Source organism: Schistocerca cancellata, chromosome 8 (genome assembly GCF_023864275.1).
Source record: "Schistocerca cancellata isolate TAMUIC-IGC-003103 chromosome 8, iqSchCanc2.1, whole genome shotgun sequence".
Lineage (NCBI taxonomy): Eukaryota > Metazoa > Arthropoda > Insecta > Orthoptera > Acrididae > Schistocerca > Schistocerca cancellata.
The window spans coordinates 241,800,289-241,825,373 of record NC_064633.1 but is presented as its reverse complement, the minus strand read 5'-3'; the positions used below and the strand labels follow the sequence as shown (position 1 = coordinate 241,825,373).

General features: G+C 39.8%; 1 protein-coding gene across 1 annotated transcript in view; it reads left to right on the top strand.

Moving 5' to 3' along the window:
• The first annotated feature begins 23,290 nt into the window (after positions 1-23,290).
• Positions 23,291-25,085, top strand: part of LOC126095718 (U3 small nucleolar RNA-associated protein 15 homolog) — a 43,069-nt gene continuing 41,274 nt past the window's right edge. The window contains exons 1-3 of the mRNA XM_049910471.1: positions 23,291-23,459; positions 23,669-23,761; positions 23,855-24,039. Coding sequence (XP_049766428.1) covers positions 23,370-23,459; positions 23,669-23,761; positions 23,855-24,039 — 368 coding nt within the window. The 5' untranslated portion in view covers positions 23,291-23,369. The remainder of the gene's footprint in view (positions 23,460-23,668; positions 23,762-23,854; positions 24,040-25,085) is intronic.

Genomic DNA, 25,085 nt, shown 5'->3' with positions numbered 1-25,085 from the left:
AATTCACACAAAAACATGATTGGTTCGCATTGGTGCCCTAAAACTATTAAATAATTTAGCCTATTTGTAATAATTTAACACCGCACAATTCAAAAATAAGCAAACTATCAAAGTATGTGATACCAAGAGTATTGTGAGGTAACAACCATATGTGGGTGTATTAGTGTGAGTGTGAATGGTGTGATACTGCATCTCTGACAGTGCGAGATGATGTCACAGTAATAATTTAACAAGCCTGATGCAGTGTAGTGAGGTAGGTTAGCCTGTTGAAACAGCGAGCTCAGCAGTACTGTACAGACTAGTGCAGCAAGAGGCAAGGCAAATTTCCACATTGATTGTTGCAGTGGTGTTTTTGTATATGTGAGTGGTAGTGCTGCATATGCACAACAAGTGCGCCACTATCGAATGTAACTATTGGACATTTTAATAATAGAACTGTTTTGAGTCTCGCATCCCAACCAGGATGAAGGGGCTGTGCTGGACAAGGACACCACATGGACCTACCAGTAGAAGTCAACAGTTTAAGGCCATGGCAGAATAGCAGCTCTATGCACTAAGTCCTTTCCCAGACCTTGTTGCCATGGTAGAGGGCGCCACACCAGCTTGTCTCCAGCAGCATGGCCTATTCTTGCCCACAGGACATTGGATCGTGCCCTGTGCACACCAACCATCATCCACCATCACTGGACAGGCATCTCCAAGTTGTGTGTGTCCCCATCTGTGATGCAGGCAGGTCTTGCCAGGGTCCACATTGGATACAGCTATGTTGTGTATGCATGCTACTGGTGCAGGGATAGTAAGGCCAACTTTTGGAATGAGACTGTCAGTGCTTGGCAGAACTATCCAGTCAGCATCACACTGGGTGTGAAGGCAGTCAATCCAGCAGAATTCAGCAACCACCCACTCGCTCATCCCGTGTAACGTGCAGCCCAGATGCGTCAGTAAAAGAACTTGTTACATGTGCAGCTGCCTTTCTGCCTACCTCGCTTCCACGTCGCTTCCAGCAGCTGCTTGCACCTTCCTCATTGCCTCCCTCCCCCACCCTGCACCAGATGCGCTATATGTTGGTGTCAGAATCTGAGGCGGCACCTTCATGCAGCACAGCATCTGGACCTTGACGTACCGTGTCAGCATGGTGCGGTGAGTGATGAATGATTTGATTATATTTTGAAGGGTAAAATAGACATGTAAGTCATTGCAACTTGCAGATAATCTTGTTTATGTTGGAAGAGTTGACTGCATTATCTGAGTTAAAGAGCAGTTGTAGAGAGTGGTATGCTATAGCATATGTGGAATCGAGGGTAATGATGTCAGACCCCTTGGGTCAGCAACATAGGTTTTTGGATAGAGACTGTTCGATTTAAAAAGTGTGTAGAGGTGATACTGCGTGTAAGCGAGGACTACAGCATAATCTTTAGGTCTGACTTTTTGTATCAAAATTGTACTAAAATTGATGGAACATACAGTATGACTTAGTGGAATGACATTCCAACTAGGGGAAGCTGTTGACAGTGTAGAACCGTTTTGAGGGGCATCTAGCATATTGGATAAACCAGAGGAACTGCATATAATTGCACTAAGACTTGATTTGCAAGACTAGACCAGGTGACATGGGGAATTAACTTGATGAATGTGGAGTCACATCTACGTTTGGATATGTTATGTTTATGGAGCTGCTGGAAAAGAACGATATATTGGATCCAGCAAGTTGTTTTATCAAGAAAAGTATAATACTTGTATAAGAAAGATATGGCAGGAGAATGGTTCGTATAGATATAAATAATTTTGGCACTGAGGAAGTGAAGTAAAGCAAGGAGATGTTAAAAGCGAATTTAGACATTCTGGATGAGAATTCGTGGTGCATGAAGAGTGTGAACAAGAAGCAACCATGAGCTGCTGTTAAGAATTCGTTATGTAGGGAGACAGAGTACCTAAAGGGAATAGAGAGAGAGAGAGAGAGAGGGAAGAATTGTTGTTGAAATTTCAAGATTTATTTTCTCTACAGAGTCTATTGCCAGCAACACCCATGATTCAGCACTGGATATCAACAGGGAATGAAGCAAGGGTATATCAGAAACCATATCACATGCTTGGTATTCACAGCCTTTTATCAGAGCTTGTACTAACCAGCTGTTAGTTGACAGTTTAATGGAAGAGATAATAGTCTATGTGATGCAGTAATTGTGGTCATATCCAAAACAGTCTATGGATGGTTTTAGTCAAAGCAGGTCCTCCTATGATGACTGTCACTTGAACAGCAAAGCTGTAACAGATGCACACCCCAACCCAGTATTACTGAGACCATCGATAACTTGGGACAATGTCGGTACTTTTCGACCATGGATTTGAGGACTGGTTACCATAAATTGGAGGTTATTCCCAAAGACTGGCTAAAGAAAGCATTTTGTAACCTCGGGGACAGTATAAGTCTAAGAGAATGCTGTTTGTATTGAAAAACGCCACTGAAACGCTTCAGAGATTATTTGAGAGTGTGCTGGGAAGTTTGAAGCCGCAACAGTATCTGGTTTACATAAACAATATCATGGTATTTCCAAAAGACAAGGAATAGCATATAAAATGTCTGAAAGAAATGTTTAAGAGATTGTGGGCCATGTGTCTGACATTCAGCACAGAGAAGTGCCATTTTGCATTAGAAGAATTAAGGTATTTACGTCATGTAATTGGTAAATATGGAATAAGGGCACACCCAAGGCTAGTACAAGTTCTATGAGAGTTCAAAATTCCTAAATACGTTCAAGAACTACAATATTTTTTGGGGACCCCAAATTAAGACAGTAAATTCGTAAAAGAGCTTGCTGATATAGCACAATCATTCATGCAGTTGCTAAGTAAAGATGTCAAATTCATATGGCCAGAAGAGTGTCAGGGTGCATTCGAAGAATTAAAGAGAGGTTTGACATTCAGCCCACTTATAGCTTTTCCTGGCTTTCAGAATGAGTTTGTCGTTTATGTGACGTATCTAACAAATCTTTGGGATGTGTTTTAAGCCAGGAGATTAGTGGGGAAGAGCAGTCTTTAGCATAGGCATTGAGACAGTTCAATGCAGCAGTGGAGAACTTTTCAATGATAGAGGAGCAGATGTAGAGTCTCATTTATTGTCTCCCATATTTTAGGTATTATTTTTAGAAGAAAGTTTTGGGTCATTACCAAACACACTACTTTGAAGTGGTTATTGGGAATGAGGGACCTGTCTAGCAGGCTGACAAGATGAGCCCTGAGACTTTGCAGATTTGACTGCGAAGTAGTACACAATCCAGGGGAGAAGCACAGGAAAGCAGATGCATTAAGCAGGAAGATAGCAGTGGTGAAAGTTCTGAGTCACGGTCTTGCAGAAAGTGAATCACTGCAGAGAACTGACAGTTACTGTAAACAGTACATGATGTAATCACAGTTTAGCACAAATGGTGGACTGTTGAACAAGAAAACAAGGCTAGAATCACAGGTAGTAGTACCAGTGAACTTTAAGAAAGAGATTCTGAAGGGACCACATGATTATGTGTCGTCTGGTCATGGCAGGCGCACAGCAACAAACTGGAGTATGGTTGAAAGATGATGGTGGAGAGGAAGGAAAGTGGATGTGCATCAGTGTGTGAGGAACTGTTTACATTGCACAAAGCAAACAGACGTGAACTGACAATGAGTACCATTTCAGTGGCTACCAGAAGCATCAAAACCACTTCAAAGGCTTGGGATTGACATAGTAGGACCTTTCGATCATACTTCAGCAGGAAACCAATTCTTTTTAACAACAATAGATCACTTTTCTACATCATGGAGATGGTTGCTACGCTGAACCAGCAGGCAGTGACAGGTGCACAAGAAATGATTAACAACTGGATGTTGAAGTTTGGAGTACCAAGTATGATAATTATGGGCCAGGATATGAATTTCATGTCAGACTTATTGAAGGAGCTGTATTACTTATTGTGTGTGAAGAAGTTTGAACAGGTCCTTTTCATCCACAGGCCAATGGTAGTATGGAATGGGTGCATGCAACAATTGGGAAACTGTTACATTACTATGTGAGCACACATCATGTAGACTGGGATACATATCTATGGTATGTCATATCACAACGTAATTCAAAAGTATAGATGATTACTAAGTTATCCCTCATATGAGGTCGTGTACAGCTGAAAAAGGTCATCATTGATCGATTTGATTAAGCCAAAGACAGCTAAAGCTAGAGAGTGAGTACCTATATTTGCAAAAAATTGTAGGGGAAATGTGGAAAAAACTGCAAAAGGCCAATACAAAGGCATTAGAGAAGTAGGAGGAATCAGTGAGACGTATGGCAAGTTCACTGCAGTATAAAGTAGGACAATGGGTGATATTATCCACTCAGTAGATGCCCAAAAGCGAAGTTGAAGACATTCGCCACAAGGTGTCAAGGATCTTATCAAATGGTGGTGACTACTTCACCAGTCAGTGCCAAGCCCAAACTACGAACAAGAATTGCATTGGTACACGTTGAGTGTCTAACGCCTTTTTGAGTAGTCCAGAGTCTATTGCAGGAGTCTCAAGGATGGAGCCAAACAGGAACATGGGGAAAAGCAGTCAAAGTAAGAGATTAGAATATATGGCTGAGACTATACATGAAGTACCATATGTATTATTATCAAGAAGATGAGAGGTATTTGCCAAGGATTTTTTCTGTTTACATGTTTGTGTATGCATAGGATATTAGTAAATAAGTTACATTAGTGTAGGGATTGTTTGTTATTCACTTGTCTGTGAATAGGCTTACTAGTGGCAGCAGCTTTTTAAGGAGGGAGGAAGGGTAAAATTTGTTCCTGTTCCCAGGCTGCGATACTATGAGAATAAATGAGACAAGTAATGGAAGTTGTGCAACGTAGAAGAAGTAAGAGTGGGTGGTTAGATGCTGGATGCAAAATTTTGGAAACAGTGTTTGGAAAGGCAGATGGGCATGATAGAGAATTTAAAAAAGTTGTGGAATCAGTAAAAATACTTACAGAGGAATTAAGTTGCGTAAGAATTGCACACTTCACAGATAGCGACTTTAGAGAGTGAAGTGCTTAACAGCACATGATTGTTACAGAAATTGATTAGTAGAGTAATGGATTACAGAAGAGCATCGGAGGACGTGATGAATCGGAAGTTGGGAGTGCTGCATGCATGGTTGGAAGTATTGGACCAGTGAAATGTGGCAAGGCTGTTACAAGCGATAGCATGTGGAGTATGGGATGCACAAGGGGTAGTGTGAAACTTGTAAGATGCCACAGATCATCCATTGGATGGACCACTGAGTAGTAAACTTTTTCGCCTGAAGAGTAATTGTTGGAGTTACAGAAAGCACAGAGCGAGCTCTACTGGCTGATTTGGACCTATTTACAGAACCCGGTAGACAAAACTTATCCTTCTACTACTATGTAGTATCAGTAGAAAAGAAAAATGACTAATCATGATGGTATATTTTAATTCGATTTCTAGTAACAGGAAGATATGCATAGCTTAAGCGTTACACCTTATACCCATACCCAGCAAATCGGAGAGTTCCTGGAAGATTCTTGCAGGTGAAGGCTCGCAGGATATTAAATTCAGAAAACAGTAGCAGGCATGTAGTAATGATTACAACATTGTCGAATGCGGAAGGTGATGGTGTATCCGACCAGGATAATTTCAGCCAGCCAGAGCACTTTACAGTATGATTGTTCTTAGCCAGACAGAAGGGTCTAGATTGTCCAACAGATGTAGTGGAACCCTGACTCCATTTCCAGCAAACCGATTTTCATTGGATTTGCGCCACTTATGAGGACATGGTGGTGGTGAATTTCTATGAACAGGGGAAACTCACAGAGGGCAATCGGACTGAACTTTAAAAATTGGGTTATTAATCAGTAGGACCACATGCAACATAACAGGGCCACCCTTTCATCTACCAGCCACACTTGTGTGAATCATGTAAGTGAACATCTCAGAACCAGAATTGTATTGGCCAGACGTTATTAGCAGCAATGAATATAACATTCCTAAAACAAACTCTAGAATCTGACCTAATCTATTCCCTGGATCGATTCTCTGTCGCACAGGAAGGACAAATTTCAGCTGAGCAGTTAATGCAGCACCTAGAGCAGTTCAGAGGACAACCACACGACAGTGATTCTGAGTGTCACAATACCAAGTGCCACAGTGACTCTAACTCTATGGTGTGTTGCTTTTATTCTTTTGGAGCAGAGAGCTGGCCATCAGCATAAACCACCAACCAGTTCAGAAATCCAGTAGACTGGATCCCTAGAGTATAAGAGAAAGAGAGAGAGAAAGAGAGAGAGAGAGAGAGAGAGGGGGGGGGGAGCATAACCTTGTAGTGTGTATGTAGGAAAAATGTACGTTTAGGGTTAAGAGGAAAGGAAAGGAAGCAATTGCACAAACCATGAATGTTGAATTGCCAGCAGCACAAAACAGGTGTGATAAGTAGACTCATAAGCAGACAGCATAAGCTGAATTGTAAGTTGCTTTAGTCATAAAATTTCTCTATACTTTGGACGAACACATAACATAATATGAAACCTTTTAAGGTAAAGCTTAGGGATAAGTTTTGTAGAGTAGGGTAATGTAGTGTAACGGCCATATTTGGGCATATTAGTCTGAGTCTGAGTAGAGTAATACAAGAGCGCTGAAAGCAAGTGAGAGCAGGATGTTATCACTGTTATATAATGCAACAAGGCTGATGCAATGTAGCTTGGCAGGTTAGCTTGTTGAAACAGCGAACTCAATGGTACTGCACAGAGTACTGAAGCAACGTGCAAGCCAGATTTCCACACTGACAGTGGGAGTGGAGTTTTAGGGTACATGTTTGGTAGTTGCACATACGCACAGCAAGGGTGCCACTGCTGACTATAAGTACCAGACACTTTTGTGATAGAATAGTTCTGAGTCTCACAGCCCACTCAGGATGAAGGGGCTGCACCAGATGAGGATGATGCTTGGACCTGCCAGTAGAAGTCACTAATTTGTGGCGATGGCAGCACAACAGCTCTGTGCACAAAGTCCTTCCAGGGACTTTGTGCCACGTATCAGTGGAGCACACCAGGTCATCTCCAACAGAAAGGCTTGCTCCTGCCCAGGAGGCAGTGGGCCGCTCCCCAAGCATAGCAGCCATCATTACCATCACGGGGCTGGCGTCTTCAAGTGGCTGGCACCCCCCACCATGATACAGTGAGGTAATCCTACAGTCCGTAGAAAAGAAAGCAATGTTACATACATACGCCACTGGAACCAGGATCACACAACCAGCTTAAGTAATGAGGCTGCTGGCATTCAGTGGAATAACTGTGTCAGCTTCACTGGGTGTGCAGGCAGCCAGCCCAGCAGAATATTGCGGCCAGCCAGCCACTCACCTAGTGTATGAAGCAGCACAGACACATCAATAAAGGAACCTGTTACACTGGCAGCTGCGTTTCTTTGGAGCCACTTGGCTCTCACCTCACTTCGAACACTCACTTGCACCATTCTCGTCATAGCAGCCCCACCCTGAAAAAGGGGGCGCTGTAGTATTAAGCAAGTCAAACATAAGGACAGCATGTGTACTTGTACACTAAACTACCTACAATTACAGCAAAAAATGCCATATGTGAAGCAACAGAAAACTCAGTCCAAAGGGAGGAATAATCTTAAAGGGACTGTACCAGTACCACCAACTTTCAATGGAAAGACGTTCGATTCAAACTATATGAAATCACTGCATGAAACATCCGCACTTTTGGATGAAAGTGAAAACACAACTCGACCAAATTCGTGATTAGAAACTATAACATTAGAAGCTATGTGTCACTTAGTATCACAGTGCAATAGATTGGCATTTTGTAAAAACTTATAGTTTGTGGCAGAAAAACAGTCTATAAATTTATATAAAATCGTAAGAAGAAAACCAACCAAAACAAATGTAATGAGACAACAGTAACTAATGATGCAATGGTACATAAAGCTGAAGGTGAAACTACAGTGTCACATCATACAGTAATTTTAAGCTCCTTTTTTCCGGAAAGATGGCATCAAGCCAACACTCCAGTGAGTGTGTAGGTGGTTTAGACTTGCCATCGACAGATTATGGCCTGGGGACCAAATCCCACCCATCTATTCTTTTTCTATGGCCCATGAGCTAAGAGTGGTTTTTACATTTCCAAATTCTTAAAAAATTTGAAGATAGATAATGCTGAATGAAACGTGAAAATTATGTGAAAGTAATATATGAGCTGCTGCAAAGTTGTATTGGAATAATTCAACGTTTGTGAATATGTGCTGCCATTGACTGGTAACGCCCACTAACGATCGACCTGAGAATTGAGCAGATGCAAGAAAAATCATGTGGAGCTTCTATCTTTAGGAATAAGCCATGCCACTGTGCTGCTGCTGTGGTAACGTGGAGGTTTATGTTGACAGTGTTACCAGTACCATGTGTATCACTGTTCTACAATATTCTCTTCTCGTTTATAATACAGTGTATTTACATCATGTCGATGTCGAAAGCAAGAAACGAGAGAAAATTGGACTTCAAATGTCGTGCTTTTAATTCAAAATGTGCTGAGAATTGTTCTGATACTGAATTAGACGACAATTGTGTTTACTGTGCTGTAAAGCTATAGCTGTGCTAAAAGTGCACAATATGCCCCAGTATTACCAGACTAAGCATTTGGCACAATATTCCAACATGTCTGAAAAGAATGACTGAAAAATTAGAAACTTTAAATGGAATATTTTATTACAATGCAGTATCTTTGTGAAAATGAAAAATGAAAATGAGGCTCCAATTAAAGTAAGTTTACAAATTGCTCATTAGGTAGCCAAGGAGGGAAAACTATTTACTCATGGTGAGTTAATTAAACCATGTCTAACTGTAGCAGCAAAAGACATGTGTCTTGAGAAAATGAGATTCTTTAATTCTATCAGCCTTTCCCAAAGAACAGTTGCTTGAAGGGTTGATAATATTGGTAGGCACAAGAGTAACCAATTAATTAACAAGAAAAATGATTCTGGATGGATTTCCTTGGCTCTTGATGAGTCAACAACCATTATGGATACTGGTCAGTTGTTGACTTTGAAGTGACTGAAGAAATATCTTCTATGACTTGTTTGGGTGGAATAATTACAGGTGAAAATATTTTCAAAGGCATCAAAAAAACATTAACAAGTACAACCTTCTAGAATCAACTATGATGTGTCACAGCTGATGGCAATAAAAATATGTGTGGAATTGACAAATGCTTAGTTGAGTAAATATACAAATCTTGTAAAAATAAAGAGTGTTCAAAGCCTATGATTATTCATTGCATTATTCATTACCAAATATTTGAATCTGTCTTGTTTTAGAACCAGCTGTGTCAAAACTTCCTTTGTTCTTGTGGACTGAACCATCAGCACTTCTTTGATTTTCTGTCAGAACTGCAAGCTCAATTTCCGAAGTTGCTCTATCATTCACCAGTTCGATGGATTAGAAGTTTTATTAACGTTTTTTGAACTCAGGGCAAAGATTGATATTTTTCTACATGAGAAATACCACCCTGAACTACTGTCGTTGAATACAGAATGGCTTTGGAAATTAACTTTTGCTGGTGACACCATAGGATTTCGTAATGGATTCAGTGTGAAATTACAAGACAAAAAGTTTTTTGTCTAATAACTGAAACCCATACTGGAATGAAGTGATTTCGGCGGCAGCTGGCTCTGATTGAATCACATCAAGGTGCTTTATGCATTTTCCATGATGTCAAAAACTGCAAGAAGAAGTAAAATCTCCATTCCCCCACAAATCTGCAAGTGGTATATTTCCCAAGTTCAAACAACATTACCGACAACTTTCTTTGGATCGTGATATAAATGCAGAAGACATTTCTAATATTTGGAAATCTATTTGACTGTACAACTGAGAAACCTCCGCCTAACCTTCAGCTAGAAATAATTCATCTCCTGTGTGACAGTATGCTAAAAGGCAAATTTCAAGAGAAGATTATACCAGAATTCTTCAAGTGTCTAAAGAAAAAACAGCTTTGTGTAACAGACTGAAAGCAGCACTGGTAAGTGAGACAAAGAAAAATTTATTATCAAGAGCAACAAACATATCAGTGGAAGCCAAAACATCATCTGAAAATAATGATCTGAACTATGAGTTCTCCATGGTAGACATGAAGAAACCAAATCAAGATTCAAACTCTGTGGAAGAAGAAACAATATCACTGCACATTAATCCAATACATGGTCCAAATGACGAAGAAGAACGACAAACAGCTAGGCCTAATGAGACTGAGCTGAAATGTAACATATCCTCAGTAGACAGCAAAAAAAAAAAAAAAAAAAAAAAACAAATACAGAATCCTCTGCAGAAGGATCAATGCTAACCCTATCAAGAGGACACATCCTCACTGACAGCCATCAATCAAACAAGGAGACTGCACAAAATAATCTACCAATGAACAAGTAAGTCATCTAAAATCATCAGCAGAAACAGTCTAAACTCCAAAAGCTCCATAGAAGAAGCAACACCAGCAGCACCAGAAACTATCCAGAAAATGTGCTTCAGACCTAGAGGAAATATAGCAAAATGTTCATCTGGAACAACATTAGCAAGCAACCAAAGAATGCAGCTGAGGTCAAGAAGAGCCTTTTTATGGTATCAGGGAAGAACGAGGAGAGATCCATCTCATATATAAGTTATGTAGCTCAGCCTAAAAAATAATCAGTCTCTTTATCTTTATAAGAAATCCCCTTTCTCTGCAATGAAAGAAATTGCATCATCAGGCTCAATCAGTCCAAGTATTGACAGACATAAAGTACTCAGAGCGCTACAAATCAGTACTTGCAGCATTAGGAATAAAGAAGTTAGAAAGTGGTTACAGCTTATGTATTGGAACACTGGTTAACTGAATCTGAAATAGATATCTTTGTTCCACAAGGATATGTTGTGGCCAGCATTATGTGTAGAAAAGAGAAAAAAAATGGTGGAGTTGTAGTTTTTCTCAAAGGAATCTGAAATTCACAAAATTTGATGTAAGTCAGTTTTGTTCTGAAGTAGATTGTGAGTTTAGCTGCAGAAAGCGGTTAGACGAGAATATGATAGTTCTAAGTCTCTACAGGTCTCGAAATGGAGCAATAGAAATATTCTTGAAAGATTTTGAGCTTGCTGTGAAAAAATATTAAGGAAAAAGGAAACATCGCTATCTGTGGTGACTTCAATTAGAAATGCCAAACTGTGACAAGCAAGTATCAAGAACTTTTTTCAGTACCTTCAGGTCATTAAATTTCTTCTGCTACTCATTAAATTTATTCTGCTACTCACAAAGAAGCCTGCTTGGGTAACATTATTCTTAACTTCTCTAATGAGATTTTTATTGTTAGACATTCAGATGGATGCTTCTCTGACCATGAACCATTACTCCTCACACTCTCAGGGAAACAGTCAAGTCACATCAATAATATCACCGAAAATGAAAATGAAGTGACTTTAGTGAGATGTCAGGAAGATGAATTTGTGAATGTGTTTGCTGATACAGTAAGTTACATGAAACACAGATTGCACAAACAAACGTTGAAACTGAGTTCGACAGATTCTTTAAAAAATATATTGAAGTGTGATACACTTGCTCACCACTAAGAATATCTAAGTTTGCATGTAAGCCTAAAACTTAGTTCGCAAACTGATGTACTGAAGAACTTGAAAACATTAGGGAACAAATATTGTTACTGCGAAATGCATATAAAAAGAGCTGTGAGAGTGTCACTAACCTAGCTAGTATAGATTATAGGACGTATCTGAAGTACAAAAATTATGATAAAATTAAGCTGCTTCATGGACAAAATCAGCATATGAAAGGTTAATAGAAATTGCACCAAACAAATGCAAAGTGGCATGGCATATTAATACACAAGAACATTCCCCTAACCACACACAAGAAGTATCACTTGAACCAGACCAACTGAACAAATTCTTTGTGTCTTCAGTTAAATAAATTGGAATTGAGTAAACTTGACCAATACATCTACAAGTGAACTACATGGCAAGCAGCTGCCAGTGAAATGATCTTTTAAGTGGAAAATTATCACATCCACTGATGTAATAAAAGCAGTAAAAAATTCTTCAAATCTAAAACTATGGATAATTACTGGCTATCCAACTACATTATCAAGAAAATTTTTCAATTTACCTGTGAACCTTTACGCTTCATTTTCAACAAATGTAGTCAGTTCAGAATTTTCCTTGCATAATTGAAATTCAAAACTTACACTAATTTTTTAAAAAGGAGACAAAAATCTCCCCAAAATTACCACCCAGTCTCAGTAGTTCCTGCAATTTCCAAAATAGTTGAAACTGTTAGATACAATCAATTAAATGATTATTCTGAAGAAAATAATTTCCTTTCCAACAAACAGTTTGGTTACACATGTGGAAAAAATACTTCTTCAGCAGTTCTTGACATTGTAAAATAGATAATGACTGCTTTTGAAAATAAGGATAAAGCTCACTGTTTTACATGACCTGAGTAAGGTCTTTGATTCCCTATGAAGTATTGTTTGAGACGCTTGAATTTTATGGAGTACAAACTACATCACTAAAAATAATTGATTCATGCAGAAAACAATATGTTTCAGTGAGAAACACACTTTCTCTAATAGAAAAGGCGGAGATAGGTGTACCACAGAGATCAGTGCTTGGACCACTCTTTTCCATAAGTGATTAGCCACATCAATTCCACAGTCTGTGGCCTGCTACATAGATGATACAACAGTAAGAGCAACTCATCAGGACACATCAGCATTACAACAAATGTCACTGTAATCACTAAATGCTGCAGTAAAATGGTTCTGCTCCAAAACACTGCCATTAATCCCGACAAGATCCAGAATCTTGTCTTATGTCTATCTGATGATGTAGAAACTAGAACAGTTAAACTTTTAGAATTCCAAATTGAGCTGGGGAGAACACATCAGTCATATTTGCAAAAGAATGTCAAGAGTAACGTACCTAATGAGGAAACTGAGAGATTTAGTTACTTCTAACTATTGAAGACTGAGATATTTTGGACTGTTCCAGTCTCACATTTCTTACAGAGTGATAATTATAGAGCCACTATACACATATAGGTGATATACTGAAGATTAAAAAAAATTCATAAGAGAAATGTGTAGGGCTGAACCAACAGATCACTGCCAACCTCTGTTCAGAAAACTAAGTATTCAATATACTTATATCTGTAAATCTATGTATATATATATATATATATATATATATATATATATATATATATATATATATATATATATATATAAACACACACATACACACAGGTACACACACACACACACACACACACACACACACACACACACACAGATATATACACTCCTGGAAATAAGAACACATTGACACCGGTGTGTCAGACCCACCATACTTGCTCCGGACACTGCGAGAGGGCTGTACAAGCAATGATCACACGCACGGCACAGCGGACACACCAGGAACCGCGGTGTTGGCCATCGAATGGCGCTAGCTGCGCAGCATTTGTGCACCGCCGCCGTCAGTGTCAGCCAGTTTGCCGTGGCATATGGAGCTCCATCGCAGTCTTTAACACTGGTAGCATGCCGCAACAGCGTGGACGTGAACCGTATGTGCAGTTGACGGACTTTGAGCGAGGGCGTATAGTGGGCATGCGGGAGGCCGGGTGGACATACTGCCGAATTGCTCAACACGTGGGGCGTGAGGTCTCCACAGTACATTGATGTTGTCGCCAGTCGTCGGCGGAAGGTGCACGTGCCCGTCGACCTGGGACCGGACCGCAGCGACGCACGGATGCACGCCAAGACCGTAGGATCCTACGCAGTGCCATAGGGGCCGCACCGCCACTTCCCAGCAAATTAGGGACACTGTTGCTCCTGGGGTATTGGCGAGGACCATTTGCAACCGTCTCCATGAAGCTGGGCTACGGTCCCGCACACCGTTAGGCCGTCTTCCGCTCACGCCCCAACATCGTGCAGCCCGTCTCCAGTGGTGTCGCGACAGGCGTGAATGGAGGGACGAATGGAGACGTGTCGTCTTCAGCGATGAGAGTCGCTTCTGCCTTGGTGCCAATGATGGTCGTATGCGTGTTTGGCGCCGTGCAGGTGAGCGCCACAATCAGGACTGCATACGACCGAGGCACACAGGGCCAACACCCGGCATAATGGTGTGGGGAGCGATCTCCTACACTGGCCGTACACCACTGGTGATCGTTGAGGTGACACTGAATAGTGCACGGTACATCCAAACCATCATCGAACCCATCGTTCTACCATTCCTAGACCGGCAAGGGAACTTGCTGTTCCAACAGGACAATGCACGTCCGCATGTATCCCGTGCCACCCAACGTGCTCTAGAAGGTGTAAGTCAACTACCCTGGCCAGCAAGATCTCCGGATCTGTCCCCCATTGAGCATGTTTGGGACTGGATGAAGCGTCGTCTCACGCGGTCTGCACGTCCAGCACGAACGCTGGTCCAACTGAGGCGCCAGGTGGAAATGGCATGGCAAGCCATTCCACAGGACTACATCCAGCATCTCTACGATTGTCTCCATGGGAGAATAGCAGCCTGCATTGCTGCGAAAGGTGGATATACACTGTACTAGTGTCGACATTGTGCATGCTCTGTTGCCTGTGTCTATGTGCCTGTGGTACTGTCAGTGTGATCATGTGATGTATCTGACCCCAGGAATGTGTCAATAAAGTTTCCCCTTCCTGGGACAATGAATTCATGGTGTTCTTATTTCAATTTCCAGGAGTGTATATATTCTCATCACTATACATTAAAACAAATATCAAAGAATTTCATATAAGAGGAGATACACACCAGCACATCAGAGGAAAAATTGAAATTGATATTCTGAGATACAGACTAGTAAAAATAGTTGACTCACCCAAAGTCAGCTCTCTAACAATCTTCAACAAATTACCACCCACAGTGTGGTCCATGCCTTCTAACTTATTTCAAGGAAAACTGTACAGCTGGCTGGCTGGCTGAAAATCCATTTTATAACATAACAGAATTTTTAGATGAAAAAAATGACATATGTTAAAATGTAAAAGATATGGCTAAATGTTTGTAGTTGTGTATGTCATTCAGTATAAATGCTTGTAGTTGTGTACATGATTAAGTATAAATATCTGTGACTGAGCATGTAATATAATATACCAGAAGTATTTTAAAACTTAAAGTGTGTGGTTAAAGTCATAATCGTGTATGTAACTAAGCATATTAGTATTATGAATAAGACATATTCCGTTATATTAATCGTCAACAGCAAATAAAGATGAGCAAATAATTAATAAGCTAAACTAAGATCATATGCTCAGGTTCTGATCTCTGTATTTGGTTGTACTTACTTCCGTGAAGTACATTTTCAGAGAAGAAATATGTAAAATCTTATTATAAATCAGCATTAACAGATGTACATTTGCAGTCGGTTTTGATCCCATATATGGTGAAATATTGTCTCAAAAACAGCAGTTTCATTCATCTCATTAATAAAGTTGATTTTCAAACAACAACAATTTCTTTTGTGTATTTTTATTGCGATAAATTTTGATGATAGGGAGCATTAACTTTGAGACCAAAATTTATAAAAATTTTATCTAAAAAAAGCATTTCATGAATCACATTTTTAAAATTGGGTTTCAAACAACATTTGTGTCTATTGAGTATTTTTACTGTATTATACTTTTGCCAATAAATAAACTAAAGTATGGTCCACAGAGTACAAAATATGTAATATTTGGCCATTTACAAAATATATTTGCCAACCCCTGATTTAGCCTACCATGTCCTTTTATCAAATATTTTTGTTCTACTATTTACATTCATACAGATTTCTCACTGTCCATCAATACTAAAAAATGTTTCACCTCATCCTTCTCATTTATGTACCAGTAAAGTGTTGGATGATGATGATAACAATTTAAAGGGAATCAGTTATGAAATTATCAGTCTCTCCATTTTCATGGATTTGGTGAAGATAAATGAAAGAAGAGAGAATGTTGGCTTTTCTGCTCTTTGTAGGCTCCTCAAGAATGGAGAGACTGAGAAAATGTTAATTGAGTGGAAAGCAGAAGAGTTTTTCAGTGATTGTTTCATTAGGCACTTCAAGTTTTGTTCTAATAATTATTGTGGGTATGCAATGAAGTTCATCATCAGTGGTTACAATTGATCTTGGCAGTGCCATAATATAAGAAGCTGATATTGGCGTTCTAAGTATTTTTCTTCTTATTCGGTTTTCACCCAGTCACTTACAAATTTCAGTTTTTTTTACTGATTTAAGTAACAAATTACCAAAAATGTGGGGGGTTAACAATGAGTCACCAAATACTCAGTACTGTACTAGAAAAAACAACTTTTGTATTACTATCGAACCCCAGCTGTTTGACAGGTGGTGTTTCATGGAATGTATTCATTGACTGTGTTTGATTTGTGTGAACAGCTTACATACATTATGTGGCAAAATGTGTCAGTACAGCTTACTGAACAATCTTTGTGATGTGAATACTTGTGTGAGGATACAAGTAGAGGACGTGCAGTATATCATCATGTAAGTAGGCTGTTTATGTTTTTTTATTGGTAACGCCACGTAGCACTCTATATGAAAATCACTGGCTGTGCTGTGTGCAGACTGTGGATGGTTTGCATTGTTGTTTGCTATTATAGTGTTGGGCAGCTGGATTTTAGCAGCATGTAGCGTTGCGCAGAGATGGCGGAGTTTTGAGAGTGGATGATCTGGACGTGTGTCCATCAGAGACAGTAAATTTGTAAGTGTATATATATATATATATATATATATATATATATATATATATATATATATATATATATACACTCCTGGAAATTGAAATAAGAACACTGTGAATTCATTGTCCCAGGAAGGGGAAACTTTATTGACACATTCCTGGGGTCAGATACATCACATGATCACACTGACAGAACCACAGGCACATAGACACAGGCAACAGAGCATGCACAATGTCGGCACTAGTACAGTGTATATCCACCTTTTGCAGCAATGCAGGCTGCTATTCTCCCATGGAGACAATCGTAGAGATGCTGGATGTAGTCCTGTGGAACGGCTTGCAATGCCATTTCCACCTGGTGCCTCAGTTGGACCAGTGTTCGTGCTGGACGTGCAGACCGCGTGAGATGACGCTTCATCCAGTCCCAAACATGCTCAATGGGGGACAGATCCGGAGATCTTGCTGGCCAGGGTAGTTGACTTACACCTTCTAGAGCACGTTGGGTGGCACGGGATACATGCGGACGTGCATTGTCCTGTTGGAACAGCAAGTTCCCTTGCCGGTCTAGGAATGGTAGAACGATGGGTTCGATGACGGTTTGGATGTACCGTGCACTATTCAGTGTCTCCTCGACGATCACCAGTGGTGTACAGCCAGTGTAGGAGATTGCTCCCCACACCATAATGCCGGGTGTTGGCCCTGTGTGCCTCAGTCGTATGCAGTCCTGATTGTGGCGCTCACCTGCACGGCGCCAAACACACATACGACCATAATTGGCACCAAGGCAGAAGCGACTCTCATCGCTGAAGACGACACGTCTCCATTCGTCCCTCCATTCACGCCTGTCGCGACACCACTGGAGACGGGCTGCACGATGTTGGGGCGTGAGCGGAAGACGGCCTAACGGTGTGCGGGACTGTAGCCCAGCTTCATGGAGACGGTTGCGGATGGTCCTCGCCGATACCCCAGGAGCAACAGTGTCCCTAATTTGCTGGGAAGTGGCGGTGCGGTCCCCTATGGCACTGCGTAGGATCCTACGGTCTTGGCGTGCATCCGTGCGTCGCTGCGGTCCGGTCCCAGGTCGATGGGCACGTGCACCTTCCGCCGACCACTGGCGACAACATCGATGTACTGTGGAGACCTCACGCCCCACGTGTTGAGCAATTCGGCGGTACGTCCACCCGGCCTCCCGCATGCCCACTATACGCCCTCGCTCAAAGTCCGTCAACTGCACATACGGTTCACGTCCACACTGTCGCGGCATGCTACCAGTGTTAAAGACTGCGATGGAGCTCCATATGCCACGGCAAACTGGCTGACACTGAAGGCAGCGGTGCACAAATGCTGCGTAGCTAGCGCCATTCGACGGCCAACACCGCGGTTCCTGGTGTGTCCGCTGTGCCGTGCGTGTGATCATTGCTTGTACAGCCCTCTCGCAGTGTCCGGAGCAAGTATGGTGGGTCTGACACACCGGTGTCAATGTGTTCTTTTTTCCATTTCCAGGAGTGTATGTTCGATGGCATTCATGTTGGGTGATCTGGGTGGCCAAATCATTCGCTCGAATTGCGCAGAATGCTCGTCAAATCATTCGTGAACAACTGTGGCCCGATGACACGGCGCATTGTCATCCACAAAATTTGTATCTTTGTTTTGCAGCATGAAGTTCACGAATGACTGCAAACGGTCTGCACCTCAGATGGGACAGCCGGCCGCGGTGGCCGAGCCATTCTAATCGCTTCAGTCCGGAGCCGCGAGACTGCTACGGTCGCAGGTTCGAATCCTGCCTCTGGCATGCATGTATGTGATGTCTTTATTAGTTAGATTTAAGTACTTCTAAGTCTAGGGGACTGATGACCTCATATGTTAAGTCCCATAGTGCTCAGTGCCATTTCAACCATCAGATGGAACAGAGAACACAGTCTATTCCATGGAAACACACTCCACACGATTATGGAGCCACGACAGTTGCTCAGTGTCTTGTTGACAACTTAGGTCCATGATTTCGTGGGGTCTGTATCACACTCGAACCCTACCATCAGCTCGTAACAACTGAATCGTGACTCATCCGACTAGGCCTCGGTTTTCCAGTCGTCCAGGGTCCAACCGAGATGGTCACCAGCCCAGGAGAGTCGCTGCACGCGATAATATGTTGTTAACAAAGACACACACGTCGGCCGTAGTCCATCAACGCCAGATTTCGCCGCAATGTCCTAACTGAGACGTTCGTCGTACGCCCATATTGATTTCTGGTGTCATTTCACGCCGTGTTGTTTATCGCTTAATACTGACAACTCTACGCAACCGCTGATGTTCTCGGTAGTTAAGTGAAGACTGCGTAGTCCGTGGTAAGAGGTAATGAATGAAATTCTCGCTCAAAGTCCGTCAACTGCACATACGGTTCACGTCCATGCTGTCGCGGCATGCTACCAGTGTTAAAGACTGCGATGGAGCTCCGTATGCCACGGCAAACTGGCTGACACTGACGGCGGCGGTGCACAAATGCTGCGCAGCTAGCGCCATTCGACGGCCAACACCACGGTTCCTGGTGTGTCCGCTGTGCCGTGCGTGTGATCATTGCTTGTACAGCCCTCTCGCAGTGTCCAGAGCAAGTATGGTGGGTCTGACACACCGGTGTCAATGTGTTCTTTTTTCCATTTCCAGGAGTGTGTATATATATATATATATGATGACTTTAGGATATTATTAAGGTAAATACATAGTGTGTTCTCTATCAAAATCTTTCATTTGCTAACTGTGCCTATCAGTAGTTAGTGCCTTCAGTAGTTAGAATCTTTTATTTAGCTGGCAGTAGTGGCTCTCACTGTATTGCAGTAGTTCGAGTAACGAAGATTTTTGTGAGGTAAGTGATTCATGAAAGGTATAGGTTATTGTTAGTCAGGGCCATTCTTTTGTATGGATTTTTGAAGTCAGATTTCGTTGCGCTAAAAATATTGTGTGTCACTTTAGTGAATGTCTGAGTACGTTCAGTTTTGCTCAGCTGTTTGAAAATGAAATAGTGTAAAAGAGGTTTATCAGCACAGTCATTCATTCATATATTTTCTAACGTGACATTACAAACATTACAGTCAAAGTGTATAAAAGAATGAGTCAACAGAAATACCTTGAGTGAAATTAATTGGAAAAATATATGAGCTCTCTGCTGGAGATATTCCACAGGAGCTACATATTGACATGTTAATTTTCAACGATGCTTTTATGAAGTAGAATATCATCGCTTCACAACAAATCTTTGAATTTCACCACAAAATGCCTGGCAGGAATAATTGTCAGTTATGTAGAACTTTATTCCCAGCTATGACACAGTGGTCAATAACAATTCGAAGAGCCTGAAGGAGTTCTTTTCAATCTGGGCACTTATTTACACAAATTTAGATTTGAAATACTTTATTTTTGTTAAGCAATACAAGTGTGCATAATAAGCAAATACTCTTGTCTAGAGGCCAGTACAGTGATATACTTCTAAGTACAAAATATTCTAAACTGAAGATCTTGTTTAGTTTATCTGTCTTCTGAATTCATTTATATTTATTATTCAGAGAAACAAAGCACTTATTCTCATAGTATTTCACTTAGTGTATGACCATCAAAGTTTACTGTTACTAGAATGTCATATTTGCTTCTTTTAAATTACATAATGTGAATTTGTGTGAAATTAACAGTAAACTGTTTCCTGCTATCTAATTGAAGGCCTTTTCAATTATCATCTGGACTGTATGTGGTAGGATGGAGAATGGACCCTTGATTTGTGTGTGTCTGTGTGTGTGTGTACTTCATCAGCAAATGTTACAGGTCTTGAACCATCCTTTATACACATTGAACAACAAGAGTGAAGTCAGAACCAATCCTTGTGGGACTGAAAATGTTATATTCTGCAATTTTGACGGTAGTTTCATTCGTGTAAAACTGTCATGTTTTTAGTTATAAATGTAAAATTCCGTTGGTACATGAGGAATGTCATTAATACAACAGTATTTTATTTATGTAAGTAGAATTTTTTGGTCTACACAGTCAAAGGGTTTGGCAATGTCACAGAAATACACCTTACCAGAACCATATTTGTGAGGTTGTCTATGGCTTTCTTTGTGCAGAAGCTTATGAAAGCCAAACTCGTATTTAGTTAACAACTTCAGGTTAGAAAAATGCATAAGTATTCTAAATTAGGTCGCATTCACTAAAAAAGTGAAATGACTGGACAGATTAGCTAGAGTTTTATAGGTGCATGTTGCGACAGTCTATTTAACTCTGTTAGTATCTATGTTCTGAGGCACTGACTTATGAGAAAGATAGCACAGTTGAGTCAACTTCTAATTTTAGTAGGCTCCTAAAATAATCACCATAGCCTGCAGAATTTCTACTTCTTAGTGTCCTGGTGAATTACATATTTTCAATATGAGTTGTATTTTTTAAACGATTCTTATTGGTAATGTATGCAATGTTTACCAAAAAAATCGAAGTTATTTATCACAGTACAGCATTTTCTGCCAGTGTGAGGAAGTAATTGCGAATTTATTTATTAATGATTTCAAAGTATTATTTTCCCCATAGCCGTTTTTTGGAATATCAGTGTCATCCACATGTGTATTTTTGTTTTTTTCTCTTTTAAACATATACCAAACTGTTAATGCTTTATTGAATGAATATTTTATTTGTCTGTACATAATGTATGCTTTACACCTTTTTAATAACAGACTAGTGAATTTTGCAATACTGGTTACAATGGAATTTCCGTTCTTTATCCCAAATTAACCTTTGAATTAGGTCAAACTGTCTGTTACATAATATACTTCAATCCCAGTAGTCGTCCATCAATGGTCTGTATTTTTGTTTAATTTTATCAATGCTTATGTTAGGTGATTCAAGACAAGTAAGACTTTATACATATTTTAAGACAATATATTCACCTACTTTGGTACTTTATATATCTCTTTCTGACATCCTTCTTGTGTAGTTTCTCTAAACGTTATGATCTAGATGTTGTTTGTGTTTATGTGATACAATACATTACTCCAGTGATCTGAACGTAAGGGGAGAAAATGCTTTATGATTTTTGAACATCGTAGACATATGAACTGTATCCTATTTGATTGTTTAATCTTAATAAATACCGATTAATGTCGTTGAGAACGAGAATCTTCCTCCATAACAAAGTGGTGTTTTATGAAGCTTTGTTTTGAAAGCAATTACACCAAATCAAAATGTTCCAAGTAAGTTGATTTCTGGCACCCCATTCCATTAATTGTCACTACACATTGTGATCTGAAGTTACTTGAACGTAATGAATTGTTACTTTTGACAAATCATCTTAGATAGTATCATGTTAAATGCGTCATTTATTTGTTTATTGATGAAGAATTCTGTGAATCCATATTACAATGAACTGTAAGGATGTGGAATGAATCAGATTTATGTCATAATAGACATACAATAAACAAATGCACAATAATTAAACTGCAGAAAATTGATCAGAAAGCTTAAAAGTTGAAGTAGAAGTAATAAGTTACAGTTCAAGTTATTTGATACAAATTGTTGTAAATATCTTTAGGAACAGAAAGTAATATTTATACATCGACCATCTTAAACAAGGAAGGCGAATTATGGCCAACGCATTATAAATAGAAATTCTGAAAATATAAATACAAACTAAAATGCAACTTTACAAAAACAGTACTGCTAATTTACTAATCAGCAAGTAATCACCATGAGAGTATAAGGATTTGCCAGAAAGTTTTTTTATTAATTTAGATTTAAAAGTTGGCAAGACAGTAATGTGCACTTTGATTTCTGATGGAAGAGAACTGAAAACTTTTGTGGCAGAGTAACAGACAACTTTTTCTGCAAGGCTTAAATGATTTTGAGCCCTATGTAAATGATTTGTACTATTAGTGTTCATTAATCTTTTTCTATTGAAGACTTAGAACACTGAGCAAACCACCTTTGTTAGTTTCATGTTAATGTATTATTTGTTTAATTTTTTTTATTATGAGTGCTGTGAATCCATATTTTGATGAACCATAACAATGTGGAGGGAGTCAGATTTACACCATAACTGACACTGCTTTCCCATATCTAACAGCACTGTAGAGAAATTTTGCCAATTGATCATTTAATATTGTCTAACGATTGCATTTTTTTTAGTTAATTGGCAATAGGGATTCTAGTAACTTCACTGTAACATCTGCGATATGACGATTGATGTGGACTTCTTTTTTACTCTATTATTTCCCAGAGAGATGGTGTTAAATCTTTTAACTGGTTTGATGTGGAGGCGTATTTGTATAATGTTCCTCTTCGAGTCTTGTACAGATGATTTTGAAACAATTTTGATATGTTTTTATATTCATCATATAGTACCATAAATTTACGATTTCAACTGATGATTAAGTTTCACACTCTTTAGGCCTGCTATATTGAAAGAAAAATCCGAAAATCGTCTTCAAGTCGCAAGTTAAATGGCACCAGTTATTGGGGGTGTGTGATAGCTCTGCAGCAACGACAATCTTTGGGACGTTGTTTGCAACAGGTTTGGTAAGGTTTATGTTTACAGCGTGTGTGGTGATGCTTTGTAGGTTATGGCTTCCTTCAAGAAAACAAATGTAAAAATATACACGAAACCGGGAGTTAAAACTACTCCCGACACCATATACTGGAAAAAATTGGGGGTAACGTTTACATTTGACATGCATACAGTATTACTCTTCGATTTTTACTGTTCCTCGGAACTGTTATTTGTTAGTCTGCTTATGACAGTGACATAACGGTCTTAATTGTACCGCCTAATGCATAAATAATACTTTTTTAAGTGATGTGGCTTGGTACGGTAACTCTAAAATGGTTATTATTATGTTGATGCAGTTTGTTTGTGTTGTAGGTCCCTGTGCTGTTGAAAGAATTTGGTCCTGTAGACTTCATTGATTTTTCACCTGTCGAACCTCACTATTTTGCAGTTACTTGTTCCGTGAAAGTAAGTTTGCAATTTAAGTTATTTACATTGACTGACATTCACTTAAGACCTGCTTTAGGAATTTGAAAGTAAATTCTTTAATTGCATCAACAGGTCCAGGTTTATAATGCGATCACAAGGCAAGTGTACAAGAATTTGAGTCGTTTTCGTGAAACCGCTTACGGTGGATCATTCAGGTCGGATGGAAGACTTCTCTGTGCTGGAGGTGAAGAGGCACATGTGAAACTGTTTGACGTGTCATCGAAGTCACTTTTAAGGGTGTTTAAAGGGCATAAGAGGTAAGATATTTTAAGTAGTCACCTGTTGCAAATATCGCTATAAACACCAAACTTGAAGGAGAGCTGGTGTTGTTGTAGCCATGTTTGAGCGTATGCTTTTCTCGTTTGATAATTTGGTTCGAATGTAAGTTCTCATGGCCGTAATCACCTAGAATCACGGCATGTAGCGTTTTTTGTAAATGTGAATGAGTGATGATGTGGTTCTGGCACTGTTAGAGTATTAGTGAAGATTGCAGCTTGTTGCTTTAGCTGTTTTGTTTACAATATTCGATGGAATAGAAATCTCATTATGAATTATGATGGAATATGGACAGTTACTCATTTATAAAATCACTATTTTATTGAAGCCATGGCGGTTTTGAGTGGTTATACACACCCACAGACAGTTCTGTTGACTTGCAAGTCAGTTCATAGCATAGTGCATGATGTCTAGCTAAGACTACACACTGTTCTCAATATTTTAACATGTAAGTCATTGTGGAAGATACATAACTATAAGTGGGTTTCAGTAATTTAGAGGAGATAAAATTTAACATTCATTTGTGCACTATCATGACTATATATTGTGTGAAAATTTGTTCTTATTAGCATACACACTTACTTGCATTACTGGTACTCATTGCCACTTGTGTGATACAACCATTAAAGTATTATTCTTGGCATTATTACTATTTTATGAATGCACAGTGCCTGTTATTTTGGACATACCCGTAACAACACCTCACATTCGTAAAACAGAGTCATCTTGATGGTCAATGAATCCACCTTCTTCAGTGCAGATGCATAATTGTGTTCAACATCCTGCAGGAATCTCAAAGTAGCAAACATGGAGGACACAGATGGAGACAGCGGATAGGTAACATGAGGTGGTAATGAGCGTTGGCCATGGGGTATGCGAGGTTATCCGTGCAGTTCTGATAAATACTGTGTCCAGATAGTGCAGTGGTTAACGTAACTGCCAAGTAAGCAGGAGATGCCAGGCTCGAATCCCATTCAGGCACATATTTTCAGTTATCGCCACTGATTCCCAATGTAGTTGACATCAG